Source organism: Macrobrachium rosenbergii, chromosome 48 (genome assembly GCF_040412425.1).
Source record: "Macrobrachium rosenbergii isolate ZJJX-2024 chromosome 48, ASM4041242v1, whole genome shotgun sequence".
Classification (NCBI taxonomy): domain Eukaryota; kingdom Metazoa; phylum Arthropoda; class Malacostraca; order Decapoda; family Palaemonidae; genus Macrobrachium; species Macrobrachium rosenbergii.
Window position 1 is genome coordinate 70,846,931 of NC_089788.1, and position 14,619 is coordinate 70,861,549.

A 14,619-nucleotide genomic window follows, 5' to 3' on the forward strand; every position below is an offset into this window, starting at 1 on the left:
TCCCTACCCCACAATGCCACTTACTAAAGACAACGGACTTAAGAGTAGAAACACAATATCACTGACAGAACCAAGTATATTTGATCTAGTTATAATGGCTGCAGCTTGGCGGCTTAACTAGCATCCTCATTCCCTTTGACGCTTATATGAGCACTGACCTAACAAATATGATATTTTAATGATAAAATAAAGTTTGTTCATACTTACCTGGCAGATATATATATAGCTGTATTCTCCGAAGTCCGACAGAATTCCAAAAACTGCGGCACACGCAGTGGGGCCAGGTGGTTAGTACCCATTCCCGCCGCTGGGAGGCGGTATCAGGAACCATTCCCATTTTCTATTCAGATTTTCTAGTGCCACTGTCTCCTGAGGGGGGAGGAGGGTGGGCACTATGATTATATATATATCTGCCAGGTAAGTATGAACAAACTTTATTTTATCATTAAAATATCATTTTGTTCATGCAACTTACCTGTCAGATATATATATAGCTGAATCCACCATTGGAGGTGGGAAGAGACAGAATAGGATTTAGGAAACAAAATATGTAGGCGATTGACGCCTTGGTTCCTTACTTGTTAGCATAGCTGACTTCGTGATTACTGTCACCCAAGCCTGCTTCTGCTTTACTACAGTCTCCAGCAAGGTAGTGACCTATATAGCCGGTGAGTTCTAGATGATCTGTCCACGGGGCATGACCACAATGGGACTAGATCATAAGACCATACTGTGAGAGCAAAAGGAGCAACGACCAACCACCTGACCGAGCATCAACAGGACCTGCCGAAGGGCGCCAGAACGGTGGGAAGCCCCGTAACCAACTTACAGCTTTTGACATGCCCTCTCCTGGTCCTGGGAGTCCGACAGAGGTCCAGGCCTATGTTAGCATAGCTGACTTCGTGATTACTGTCACCCAAGCCTGCTTCTGCTTTACTAGAGTCTCCAGCAAGGTAGTGACCTATATAGCTGGTGAGTTCTAGATGATCTGTCCACGGGGCGTGACCACAATGGGACTAGATCATAAGGCCATACTGTGAGGGCAAAAGGAGCAAAGACCAACCACCTGACCTAGAGCGTCAACAGGTCCTGCGAAGGGACGCCAGATCGGGGAAGCCCCGTAACCCTCTTACGGCTTTCGACATGCCCTCTCCCTGGTCCTGGGAGTCCGACAGAGGTCCAGGCCTAGAAGCGTTATGGGACCGATCTGACGTAAAAAAACAAAATCAAGATTAAAATATACTTCCTAACCTCTAAAGGATAGGATGAGTATCGCTCCCTGCCCGTAACACTGTGTCTGCAGAAGCGACAACAGGTCCTGCCGAAGGGACACCAGATCGGTGGGAAGCCCCCGTAACCCTCCTGTGGCTTTCGACTTGCCCTCTCCCTGGTCCTGGGAGTCCAACAGAGGTCCAGGCCTAGAAGTGTTATGGGGCCGATCTGGAGTGCGGAAACGTATGGTCCTAGCGAATAGCAGTCTTCGTATGTCGTCTTCACGTCCCGCAAGTAATGTGAAGCGAACACCGAATTGCTTCGCCAGAAGGTGGTACCCAGAAGATCGCTAAGGGACATGTTCTTCTGGAAAGCCACCGAGGTGCAATGGCTCTAACTTCGTGAGCCTTAACTTCAAAAGACTCAAGTCACTGTCTTGAACGTCGGAAAGTGCGTCTAAAATGGTGCTTCTAAAAAAGAACGCCAGTGCATTCTTAGAAAGAGGCAAATCCGGCCTCTTGACAGAGCACCACAGACTGTCCGAAGGACCTCGACTTTCCTGAGTCTTCTGCAAATAAAATTTGAGAGCCCTGACAGGACACGACTCTTTCTGGTTCTTGTCCGAGAATTTCCGTCATACCCTTAATCTCAAGGTCCTGGGCCAAGGGGTAGACGGGTTCGTTTTTAGCAAGAACATAGGGCTTAGAGAACATACTGCATTATGGCCTCTAAAACCTACATGATTATTGATAGCCTGAAGTTCACTAACTCTCTTCGCGTAGCCAGAGCAGTTAGGAAAATAACCTTCCTTGTCACATTCTTGAGACGCCAAGAAAGAGGCTCAAGGTATTTGACATAAAAATTTAGGACGACATCCAGGTTCCAGGGGGCGTCCTGGAATGAGGTACCTTGACAGTCTCAAAGGATCTCAAGAGATCGTGAAGATCCTTGTTGTCGGCTGATAGTCTGAATGCAGTTAGACTCAGAGCGGGGAAGTTTTGAGGTACCTTTCGAAATGGGGCTGCCTGAGCAGATCTACCAAGGGACGTCCCCATAACCTCCACAGCTCCTGACATACTTCCTCGTGAAGGGTCCGCTCGGTCGGTAGAAGCTGACGCTGTCGACCGAGAAGGTCCGCGCGGATATTCTCCACTCCTGCAACGAACCTCGCAAGGATCGTGATCCCCCGCGCATGGGCCCAAAGCAGGATTTCTTCGCCAGGCGAACAGGGACCGGGAACGAGTTCCTCCCTATTTCTTGAGGTATGCCAGGGCTGTGGAGTTGTCTGAATTTACTTGTACGACTTGGCCTGACACTTGGCTCTCGAAGGATTGAAGGGCCAGCAGGATCGCCCCTAATTCCTTTAGATTGATGTGCCAGGACACCTGTTCCCCTCTCCAGGTGCCTGACACTTTCTCCCCTCCTAGTGTTGCTCCCCATCCCTCCCTGGGAGCGTAGGAAAACAACACCAGGTCGGGGCTCTGAAGGCGTAGAGAAACCCCTTCTGCCAACCTTGAGGGGTCGAGCCACTACCTCAGGTGAATCTTGAAAACGGGAGAGATCTTCAGGGTCTCCTCTAGATTCTCCTTGTCTATTCAGTTTTCCGCCAGAAAAACTGGAGCGGCCTGAGATGAAGTCTTCCCAGGGAAACAAACTTCTCCAGAGAGGAAATGGTCCCCAGCAAACTCATCCATTCCCTCACCGAGCATATTTCCTTCCCTAGGAAGGATGAGACTTTTTCTAAGCATTGCTACTGATGTTCCTGGGATGGAAAAGCTTGTAAAGCCACTGAATCCATCTGAATCCCCAGATAGACGATGGACTGCGTCGGAATCAGATGGGACTTTTCTTCGTTCACTAGAAGTCCTAGGGACTTTGTCAACTCTAAATTCGCATTCAGGTCCTCCAGACACCTTGACTGTGAAGAGGCTCGGATGAGCCAATCACCCAGGTAAAGCGAGATACGAATACCCGCCAAGTGAAGCCATCTCGCCACATTTCTCATGATAATCGTGAAGATCATGGGAGCTGTGCTTAGCCCGAAGCAAAGAGCTCTGCATTGAAACACTCGTCCCCCTAGTACAAACCTCAAATACTTCCTCGACTGGGGATGTATGAGAACGTGAAAGTAAGCGTCCTGTAAGTCCAGAGCGACCATTGAATCTCCTGGTCTTAATGCTCCTAAAACAGACTGGGACGTCTCCATCGTGAACTTCTCCTTCACCATGAAGCGGTTCAGTCTACTGACATCTAGGACTGGTCTCAATCCTCCCGACTGCTTCGGAACTAGGAACAGTCGGTTGTAGAATCCTGGGAGTCCAGCTCCAGGACTTGCTCCACAGCTCTTTCTCGAGCATTTGCTCTAATAGCTCGAAAAGGATCTGTTGCTTCTCTTGATGGAATGAGGACGACAGATCCCTGGGCGACGATGCACAGAAGTGGTGAGTCGAGAAAGGGGATCTTGTATCCTCTCTCGATAACTTCAAGGGACCAGGTGTCTGCCCTCTTGCTCTCCAGGCTCTCAAACGAAAGAAGCCTGGCTCCTACAGGTGTCTGGAGGCGCTGCAAGTCACTTCCTGCCCCAAGGTTTAGGCGGGGCTCCGCCTCTGAAAAGACCTCTACCTCGGGGAGAAGAGCTCGAGGAAGCTCCTCCTCCACGAAAGGGCTTCTGCTTCCTGGAGGTCTGACCCGACAACGACGTCAAAGGGACTGCTGGGCGTCTTGACGAGTGGGCCAAGAGGTCTTGAGTGGCCTTCTCCTTCAAGCTGGAGGAGAGATCCTTGAACAAGGACTGGGGGGAAGAGATGGCTCGAAAACGGGGAGAACAGCAAAGCCCTCTGCGACGGAGAAACTGACTTTGCAAAAGTATGACGCCAAAGGCATCTGGTGTTCCCAGGCGGTCACCCATCCAAGTACTGACCAGACCCAACGTTGCTTAACTTCGCTGATCGCACGAGAAGCGGTGCTTTCAACGTGGTATGGCTGTTGGCTGGTAGGGCCATAGGGTGTAAAGTTACAGTACAAGGCCCTCGTCTTCAAGAGGCCCGTACAAAAGTGGGAAGCCAGTTCCTCCGAGCCATCCCTGACTGCCTTGTCCATGCAGTTCAACACGCTGGACAGCTCCCCCAGGCAGATCGAGTCGGGACTCCTAATCCTGACGTCTAGAGCCCCCAAACACCAGTCCAGGAAATTGAAGACCTCCATGGTTCGAACCAGTCCTTTCAAATGGTGATCCGTCTCCGACATAGTCCAGGACACTTTGGCAGCCGACAGGAGGGACCTTCTAGGCGCGTCAACCAAGCTAGCTAAGTCTCCCTGGGATGACGAAGGAACTCTTGAGCCGACGTCCTCCCCGGTCTCTTACCACATACCTGCCTTGCCGCTCAGCTTGGACGGAGGCAGGGCAAAAGAAGTCTTGCCTTGGGTCTTCCTTACCTCCATCCAGGTGTTAACCTTCTTGAAGGCCTTTTTCGTCGCCAGAGACGAAGTCATCTTGACAAAGCCCGGCGCTCTCCTCGTCTAGGACGAAGCAAACTGCGAAGGAGGAGAGAGAGGGGTCGAGGGTTTGAAACTTGTCGCCAAACAAGTCCTAAGAAAAGCCGGCTAACACCTGGTAGTCCGTAGACGAGGAAGGGGGAGGCTGCTCAAGGACTGCAGGCTGCGACTCACAAGAGACTTCTCCCTCTTCAATGGGAGAAACAAAGGCCTTGCGGTCCAACATGCAGATGGGATCTACGCTTCCCCGCAGTCTTTGATTGCTCTGAAGCGTCACTTCGAGCAACCAAAGAGGCGTCCTCCCGAGAGTCCATCCGAGCGTCCTGCACGGCAGCGAGAGGAGCGTCCTGACGAGCAGCTACAGAAGCGTCCAGGATAGCTGCTTGCGGAGCGTCACGATGGTGGTCCAGCCGAGCGTCCTGCACGGCAGCGAGGAGCGTCCTGACGAGCAGCTACAGAAGAGTCCAGGATAGCTGCTTGCGGAGCGTCACGCTGGCGGTCCAGCCAGCGCCCTGCATGGCAGCGAGAGGAGCGCCCTGACGAGCAGCTACAGAAGCGCCCAGGATAGCTGCTTGCGGAGCGTCACGATGGCGGTCCAGCCGGCGTCCTGCACGGCAGTGAGAGAGCGCCCTGACGAGCAGCTACAGAAGCGCCCAGGATAGCTGCTTGCGGAGCGTCACGCTGCAGCAGAGCGTCACGATGGCGATCCAGCGGCGGTGAGCACGACCGGGAGACGAAGCATGCTTAACAGAAAGGCCCCCAGTCAATATATTGTGAAATAGGCTACCTACTTGGGAAGTCTCAACTCCCGCTTAGCCTACGAGTACTAGAATTTGGCTCGCCACGTTAGGGCCGGTAGATATAAATCAGTCTCGGCGAGATAAAACCTATTCTCGTCGTTTTAACTAAAATTATGGTAGGTTATCTCCTCACCCTGACTAAAACTAATGTTTGATACCGACCTGAGTAAATTATGGCATCTTTAACGTTTACCGTGCTACTTTGAACTCAAAGCGTTTGTTTTTTTTTTTTACTAGGAGGCAGCCATTGCCTACGTGACGTCACTCTAGTCCCGCTGCTCTCGGTAGACTATCTCCAAAAACAAACCTTACATTTCCTTTAATAACTCCATAAGTGTTTGATTTGTTGTAACGACATAGTTACGATAACTTTATTGGACATATCCTCTTCAGCGTCCGCCTTACGAGTCCGTTTTCACGACGTGCACTTTGATTGACCCAGCGTTACTATTGTTTCTTCTTTATTATCGCTTGACTCGCTCAATCTATGCACCTCCGCAATAGATAATATTTTGTTAGCCATCTTCCAGATGCAAAAAGGAGCACTATAAGTGCGAGAATGAAATCCTGAACTAATAAATTAGCAGGGTGGGAGGCAAAGTAAGCGATCATTTATCAAGCAAACCTGCCCCCTACTCCTCATGCATATAAAGTGAGGATCTACCGAAACTTTCGGTAGCCTCACCTTAAACTCATTCACACAACATACTCTGAAGCTAGCATAACTAGATCCAGACATCATCCAAAGAGCAATCAAAATCAAATTCCACAAAAGCGTATGCCAATCCACAATCCAAAGACAAAAACCAAAAGTCAAATAGAATACTTAAGTGGAAAATAACGAGTTTACGAAATCCAAAGACGGAGGTACTGAAAACAGTTGTTGACAGTACCGGCGACAGAGAAAATCTGAACAGAAAATGGGAATGGTTCCTGATACCCGCCTCCCAGCGGCGGGAATGGGTACTAACCACCTGGCCCCACTGCGTGTGCCGCGAGTTTTTGGAATTCTGTCGGACTTCGGAGAATACAGCTATATATATATCTGACAGGTAAGTCGCATGAACAAATTCAATATTTACACTGGCTTCGAGTATGTGTAACGAAATCTTAATTTCACACAGGATTTTGGGACAATTTTGAAGGGCTTCCACAGCACTTCTAGTCACTGAAATTACAAAAAGTTTTGGTTCAAAATGATACAATAAAAGCATTATAATATGAACAATAAATTTGTAGCCAGTATCAAAATGATACAGTAACCATCATTATACGAAAAATAAATTCTTAACAAGCAAATAAAAAACATAGCTATGCTTCAGCACAGTGTGTGATTTACCAAAGATATATCTCGGGACTCCATGGAATCTCAAAGGATTGCTATTAGCTATCAATTAAATGAGAGATTAGGTTTTAGTCCTGACATGCTCACAGTCACAAGCAAACAGCAATCAGATAGTCAATGCCACAAATGTGCCTAATTCCTGTCAGCCATTAGCATGATCATATTCAAGAGATGTGTCAATGAAAGCGTGCATATGGCTGACAGCAGCCAGGCACATACGGCATTGCATTGTAAGACTAAGAAAAAAGTTTTCTGCTATGGTGTGGCTGGTACTCGCATGGAGGCCAAGCACGCTACATTTGCTGTGGCAATACTGTACCCGTAACAAGTCTCATAAAATTCTCTAACCAAATATGAAATCTACAATTATATGCATTAATAAGACTAGCCACATTGGGCGAAAACTTACTTGGGAAATCTTTAGTACAAATGAATTCCCATACGAAAAAACCTTAAATACATAACCGAAAAGAGGTCGGTATTGTTGGATACTGATACTAATCGATTGTTATATTACGAAATGAAAACTTCACCAATCACTTCCACACAACTTAATACCTTTAAAACAGGTATGAGTCAGAAAACACTTACTTCATGCTGCACATCTTGATCTAACCAATCAGGCCCTCCCCCATGAAGTATCTGTTCCCGAAGCCAGACTAGACTGATAAATGCACTTAGTGTACAGGTGACCACAAAGCATCCATGGAAGATATCGGACACTAAGTTATCGCTGTAAAACAAAAGTTTATCAGCTGGTGAATATAACAAGAGGATGCAACATTAATCATTTAATGCCTTTACCCAAATATCTTTTACTACAAAATATGACAATATAAACTGGATAAACTGTTTTATAGAAACCACCTTCAACCATTTAAAATTCCACTTACGTTGAAAGCATATCTAAAGGTAAAGTAAGGACTGAAGACACTGAGCCAGTAAATAGACACCGGTATATTCTGCACGCTGTGAGAGGAACTATCCCCAGCCAAGCTACTGCTACCAGTGTGTAATGTAGCCAATAACGCACAGCTGTCCCCATACTTCGAGCCAAGCCCGAGAGTATATCTGCTATAGGTAACCTTTTCGGCATGTCTGGTGAATATACTGGAAAACATAAATTAGTGTCAATTTCAACACGTGAAATTTAACATGTACACATGAATGGAAGCAAGAAAAGGATCCCTTTGGAAGCAGAAGGATATGTGCCCTATATGTCCTCTTCTGCTTTTTGATGCTGTACACAGCTAATCACAGGAACTGATCATTCAAATAAAATTTTAAATGAACAACGGAATTACCAAAGATAAGACCCACTGCTTAAGTTTTAAAAATATTTTCAATTATTCTTAATCTGAAATAACATGATATATGCAAGACTAAAGGTTACATTCAACTATGACATTTTTTCTCTATTCCTTAAGCATATCCTATTGAGAAGCAATTTTGGCTATATTCAGCGAGTTCATATATTTAATGAGACTTGCCTTCCCAGTAACTTAAGTAACAAAAAACTAATGTTTCAATTAAATAACCATAGTGCTAACCCTCACATATTTTAAGATGTATCCAAGATAAAACTGTTCTGAATTATTTACAAGATGCTTACTTGGTGTGAAGTGAAACCGATGTTTGCAAAGTTCGCAATATTCTTTCCGTGAATATCGTAGCCATTGTACTAGACAATCTTGATGGATGAATTTAATACTACCAGTACAAATGCATGGATGGAAGAGTGGCCGGTCACTGGAGCCTTCACACCTGCACACTCGACATATATCTGTGATAAAAAACAAACTAAATTAGTGTTACCTAAAATTAAATACTAGCTACAAAATATAGTGTGAATAAATCACAGAGACCTCAAATACATATGATAATATAGTATACATGTTCATATAGGGATCCATACTTCCAAAACCTAAAAACCTTGGATGAAGAATCAGATTTCAAGTAAGAATTTTTTACAAAATACCTTTCTTTGAGGTCATTATTAAAACTTGCATATCTACTGACTGAAAAGTAGCTATAATATTAGGACAAAACGGAAGATCATCCATCCTGACTATCAATACAACCGACCCCTCTAAAAATGCTTCTAATTGCCTATGTTGTTAGTTCAAAATGCAAAAAACCCTCTAAAAATGCTTATACCTGAATATTTTAATAGTTTTACCAAAAAATGTGCATTTAGTCACAAAAATATGAAAATACAGTAATTTGTGAATATTTCTCCATGAAAAATACCGCAAATAGGTGGAGCCACGAATCTCGAACCGCAAATAGGTGGAGCCACGAATCTCGAACCGCAAATAGGAGGGGGTCAACTATTTATTACAAAAGAAAAGCTATTTTCATGTTTTAAAAAACTGGTACCATTAGCTAAACTTACATTTCTCTATTAGCAACAACTGATGTTGTAACACATAAAAAAGCCTACTATTATTAGAAGAGAGAGAGAGAGAGAGAGAGAGAGAGAGAGAGAGAGAGAGAGAGAGAGAGAGAGAGAGAGAGAGAGACCTCACAGTTGCACTGTGAATCAACTGCCAGGAGAGGGTGGAAAGTAAGGTGGCAGAAAGAAAGGAGGTACAGTAAAAGGAATGAAAGGGAATGCGGCTAGGGGCCGAAGGCACACTGCAAAGAACCTTAAGTAATGCCTACAATGCACCACATGAGGTGCACTGACGGCACTAGCCCCCTACGGGGAGCATCTGTTGTCATTAACCTAAGAATGGACATGGCCTACATAAGAAAAGGAGTTCCTTATATAGCACCTGAACTAATATTAACAATGAATATTACATATTTGTTACAAAAGTTTCTGAGACCAATTCAAACTCAGGCAAAGGGACACTCCTACATAAAAAGGCCACGGTTCGTATTCCCAGAGATGCAAGTAGTTTTTTGAAGTGACAACCAATAATCGCGGCCCTTAACAACTACAGAAACATCGTCACTGCCTGTTATAGTAGTTCATCAATTTTCAGCCTTTTAATACTATAACAAAATTATTTTAACTATATAATTCATGCTTAATAAGAAGATGTATAATACATGTTAGTATCTTAATCAACCTTTCCAATAGGCCTATAATAATGTTACTCATTCAAATGGAAATATGAAGCTTGGTTATGTCTTCTTTCCTGAAAAGCTCAACTTTATCCATAAAACCCAATAATTTGTAGCTTGGCTAATTCATTTCATACACTGTAATATCAATAATGAATTTTTGTTAAATGAAGAATTATACATTATGGTAATTCTACTGTAGGCTGGCTGTCCGCAGTGAGCTAGGCTATGGCAGTTGACATTTTCCTGTCATTTTACATGCTTTACAAGAATTTAAAGTAATATTTTGTCGGACGGCTGTAACTAAACAACTGACTTTTGAAGGCTACACGACAGTACCAATGGGTCCCCTGCACTGATCTATACAGTTCAAAGGTAAATTACAGCTTAGCTACAACCAATCAGCAAAATATTACCTTAAACTCTTGTAAAGCAAGTAAAATAACATTGGAAAATGTCAACTGCCATAGTATAGCTCGACTGGACACTAATCGAAGCTTTCGGTCGGGGTGAAGAAACGTAAACAGTAAACAAAGTTTACAGTTTAGCTACAGCTGACCAGCAAAATATTACCATTTCTGCTTTCAGTTTTGGGGGTGGTGGAACGGCGCTTCGCGCCTTATTCGCACTTTGAAATACTCTTGGCAAGCTCGTATGTTCTGGCAGGCAGTAATGTTGCGCTGCGAGCGCTAGCAACAGGGATTACAGAAAATGTAAAAAGGACATTACTTTAAATTCTTGTAAAGCAAGTACAATAACATAGGAAAACGTCAACTGCCACGGTCTAATTCACCGCGGAACACCAGCTTAGAATACTACTCTCTCAGTTGAAGAACTTAAGAGGCACTGAGCTCCCCTGTAAGACTGCTCATGCGTGATAGGGCCTGGAATCAGTAGTAGTAGTCATAAATGAAAAGTGCCTTTGAAACATCCATTTATTCGCCCTTTTCTTACACTTGTTTTTCGTGTTCTAAATGACATATATAACAGGAAATACAAAAAGGTGGCCCAACCTTTTCCCGAGTTATTTACCCCACTCAAAACCCTGAATTCAAAATGGGTCCCCCTTACCCTTAGCTATTCTATAAAGTATTTTACCCCACCCAAAACCCCGATTCCCAACAGGTCCCCTTTACTGTTGGCTACAGTTCTAAGACAATTTAAAGCTTAAATTACAGCCGAGCGACAAAGTATTACTTTAAATTCTTGTTCAGCAGGTAAAGTTCTATAGAAAGACGTCAACTGCCGTAGTCTAGCTCGCCGCGGACAGCTGGCTTAGCTGTACCTACATTATCTGTCCTGGCAGGCTATATAGCCATATATTAGTATAATTCTAAAATGACATGCATCCAACACAATACTTTAATATAAAAGAATGAGTATAATAAGACTAAATACCATATTTTGTATTAGGCAAGGCTTATTAGATCAATGATTAGCCCAGTTCTATGACAAATACACTATGTTCAGTATTACTTTACTTTAAAAACCACAACCAATTATTAAGAGTTTTACACTGCGCTCTTCAGTCTGACGTCCGCAACATGATTACGGAAAACATAGACTGTCCGCAATATGATTACGGAAAACAGACTGTTAAGCATTGGGCACAGTCTATCTGCACAAATTGGAGATTAAGCGTAAATAAGCTCGCCAATTAATAAAGCTGCCTTACAGACAGGCCTAGGATAATCTTCACCGAACACTTTATTACTTTAAGAGACAAGAGCCTAGCATAGGCCTATTATGAGCATCAAAACATATACATTGTAAGGTCAGGCCTCGTAATTGGCCTATCTCTCCAACACCGAAAATTCCATTGTTAGCATTAGGCCTATATAGGATTCAGCCTAGGATTCGTTTCCCCTTTGATTCTGCTCAAGTTGACGTGAGCAGCGTACTGAAATAGGCCTATTGTAGGCCCACTTCGACAAAATAGGAAAAAAGTCTGGAGACAACTGGTCCATCGATTTTCAACGGTCACAAAGTACATAGTTCGATAAAAACTTGCGGGTAGGGTTCGTCCCCGGCCAAATTACAATCCAAGGCACCGCAACAGGGGCACAACAACCCAATAGGCCTAAAAAGTGATCCCAAATTTCAAGGTTGTTCGTTCGTTCGCTCTGACGTCACGTCGAAGAGTCGACACTTTTTTCCTCTCGACACTTCTCCGGACAACCGGAAGCACTTCACGTCCCGCAACTCGGCAACGTCGAGGGGCTCCGTCGCTCCCCAGGGGCCGGAGATGCGAAATACCGCAGGGGGAAAGCCGTACCCTGGTTTTGAGAATCCTCCTCCATTTTCGTCCTTACAGCAGCAGCAGCAGCAGCAGTCAACACAACAAACAGCTGAGCATCACTATCTGCGTCCCTCCTCCCTCCCTCCCTCCCTCCTCAGGTGTGCGCCTCCTTCATAGATCCCCGTCTCTTGTCGCTTTACTTTCTGGCTTTGCTTCGAGGGTTCTCACTGGGGTTCTTTAATTAGTGTTCTCGGGGTTCTCGGATGTTCTTCTATTAAAGTTCTCGGGGCGGCATTCTGTTAGGGTTCTCGGGGATTCTTCGATTGTGGTTCTCGGGGATTCTTCGATTAGGGTTCTCAGGGATTCTTCGAGAAAGGATCTCGGGTCGTTCTTCAATTTCTGTTCTCGGGGGTGTTCTTCAATTTCTGTTCTCGGGGGTGTTCTTCAATTTCTGTTCTCGGGGGTGTTCTTCAATTTCTGTTCTCAGGGTGTTCTTCAATTAGGGTTCTAGGGTCGTTCTTCAATTATGGTTCTCGGGGATTCTTCAATTATGGTTCTCCCGTCGTTCTTCAATTTCTGTTCTCAGGGATTCTTCAATAAAGGTTCTCGGGTTGTTCTTCAATTTCTGTTCTCAGGGGTGTTCTTTAATTAGGGCTTTCGGGTCGTTCTTCAATTTCTGTTCTCGGGGGTGTTCTTCAATTTCTGTTCTCATGGGGTGTTCTTCAATTGGGGTTCCCTGGTCGTTCTTCAATTAGGGTTCTCGGGGATTCTTCAATTAGGGTTCTTGATCATTCTTCAATTTCTGTTCTCGGAGGTGTTCTTCAATTAGGGTTCTCGGGGATTCTTCAATAAAGGTTCTCGGGATGTTCTTAAATTAGGATTCTCGGGGGTTCTTCAGTTAGGTGTTCTTCAATTAAGGTTCTCAGGTCATTTTCAATTTCTGTTCTCGGGCGTTCTTCAATTTCTGTTCTCAGGGGTCGTTCTTCAATTAGGGTTCTCGGGGATACTTCAATTAGGGTTCTCGGGGATTCTTCAATTAGGGTTCTCGGGTCATTCTTCAATTTCTGTTCTCGGAGGTGTTCTTCAATTAGGGTTCTCGGGGATTCTTCAATAAAGGTTCTCGGGATGTTCTTAAATTAGGGTTCTCGAGGGTTCTTCAGTTAGTGTTCTCGGGTGTTCTTCTATTAGTGTTCTGGGGGGTTCAATTAGGCTCCTCATGGCGTTCTTCAATTAAGGTTCTCGGGCGTTCTTCAATTATGCTCAGGGGTTCTTCAGTTAGGGTTCTTCAGTTGGGGTTCTAGGGGTTCTTCAATTAGGGTTCTCAGGATGTTCTGCAATTAAGGTTCTCGAGGTAATCTTCAATTAGGGTTCTTGGGCGTTTTTCCATTACGATTCTCCGGGATTTTTCAATTAAGACATAATCTCTATTAGTGCAGCAGATAATTGCATATTTCATAAGAATCGTTCAGATAGTGAAACAAGCATGAAATTTTGCACAAGTGCTCTTTAAAGTTCCCTCTATCAGAAAAGGGCGCTGGCCACGCAAAAAATTTAATATGGCGGCCAAATTCCAAGATGGCGGCCAGTATCGACAGATTTTGGCTAATTTTTCACTAGAATGGCATGTATTTGCTTCTAGCAATATGGTAAAGCTCTTCCATACTATTTCTTGTGAATATTATGTTTCTGTAGCTTCCCAGTACAGTTTACCTTTAAATATGGGGCTATATGGCTGCCAAGAAAAGGTAGAAACAATAATTATAATGAGAAATAATGCCCGTTCAACAATTATCGTTTTAAGCATGGATCTTGGTTTCTGTGGTTTTAGATCCTAATGAGGCCATCTCTTTCGAATAACTCATCAATTTTGAAGGAAAATTAATAAATGTAAAAGAGTGTGTCTGCACACAACCAGGGCACACTGGTGACATCACTGCTGTGTAACTCAGCATGGGGTTCAGTGCCAGCTAATCCAGCTTTACTAATCCTGTAGTCTTAGACTAGTAGTTGTAGTATAGTTTAGTTTAGTGTCCCAAATGCTTTCTAACAGCCCCAGACCAGCTATAGTTAGATAGCCGCACCTGAATAGACAGGATGTGCCAGCGCGGGAGAGCCGAGCCAAGGGTATGGGGCTGTACATGATGGTTCATGTACTTACCCGGATGGTGTACAGATCACACGGGACTTAAATGGCACTGGATGAATGATCGGGCTAGGTGTAGGAGACCGAACCTAGTTGAATCCCATACAGGAATGTGTGCTTTGTTTAAGGTGGTAAAAGGATAACCCTCGGCCTTAATCAAAAGTGAAATCATGGCAGAATGTGATGCCAATCCAATATTGAGCAGTAGAAAAACAAACTGGAGTTTGTGTTGTCTTTGTCAGAAGGACAAAAGAGGTGAGCACTTGACATCACCTCCAAGTCATCATGTCCTAGACCATGATGGGTACACAAT

General features: G+C 44.5%; 1 protein-coding gene and 1 non-coding gene across 5 annotated transcripts in view; both read right to left on the bottom strand.

The window, feature by feature from the left end:
- The window catches only part of LOC136831515 (E3 ubiquitin-protein ligase MARCHF6-like), a 37,879-nt gene that overhangs the window by 16,078 nt on the left and 7,182 nt on the right, over positions 1–14,619 (bottom strand). For 2 of the 4 annotated variants that reach the window (XM_067092066.1, XM_067092062.1), the window contains exons 1-4: positions 12,200–12,336; positions 8,465–8,635; positions 7,746–7,962; positions 7,444–7,585 (exon numbers count right to left, since the gene is read on the bottom strand). In XM_067092066.1, coding sequence (XP_066948167.1) covers positions 7,444–7,585; positions 7,746–7,962; positions 8,465–8,635; positions 12,200–12,224 — 555 coding nt within the window. In that variant the 5' untranslated portion in view covers positions 12,225–12,336. Of the gene's footprint in view, positions 1–7,443; positions 7,586–7,745; positions 7,963–8,464; positions 8,636–10,717; positions 12,086–12,199; positions 12,337–14,619 lie in introns of those variants that run through there. The other 2 variants (XM_067092064.1, XM_067092065.1) reach the window with 2 other exon arrangements.
- LOC136831882 (5S ribosomal RNA) lies at positions 4,084–4,202 on the bottom strand. Its single transcript, XR_010851014.1, has one exon. It is a non-coding gene; the product is annotated as a 5S ribosomal RNA (ribosomal RNA).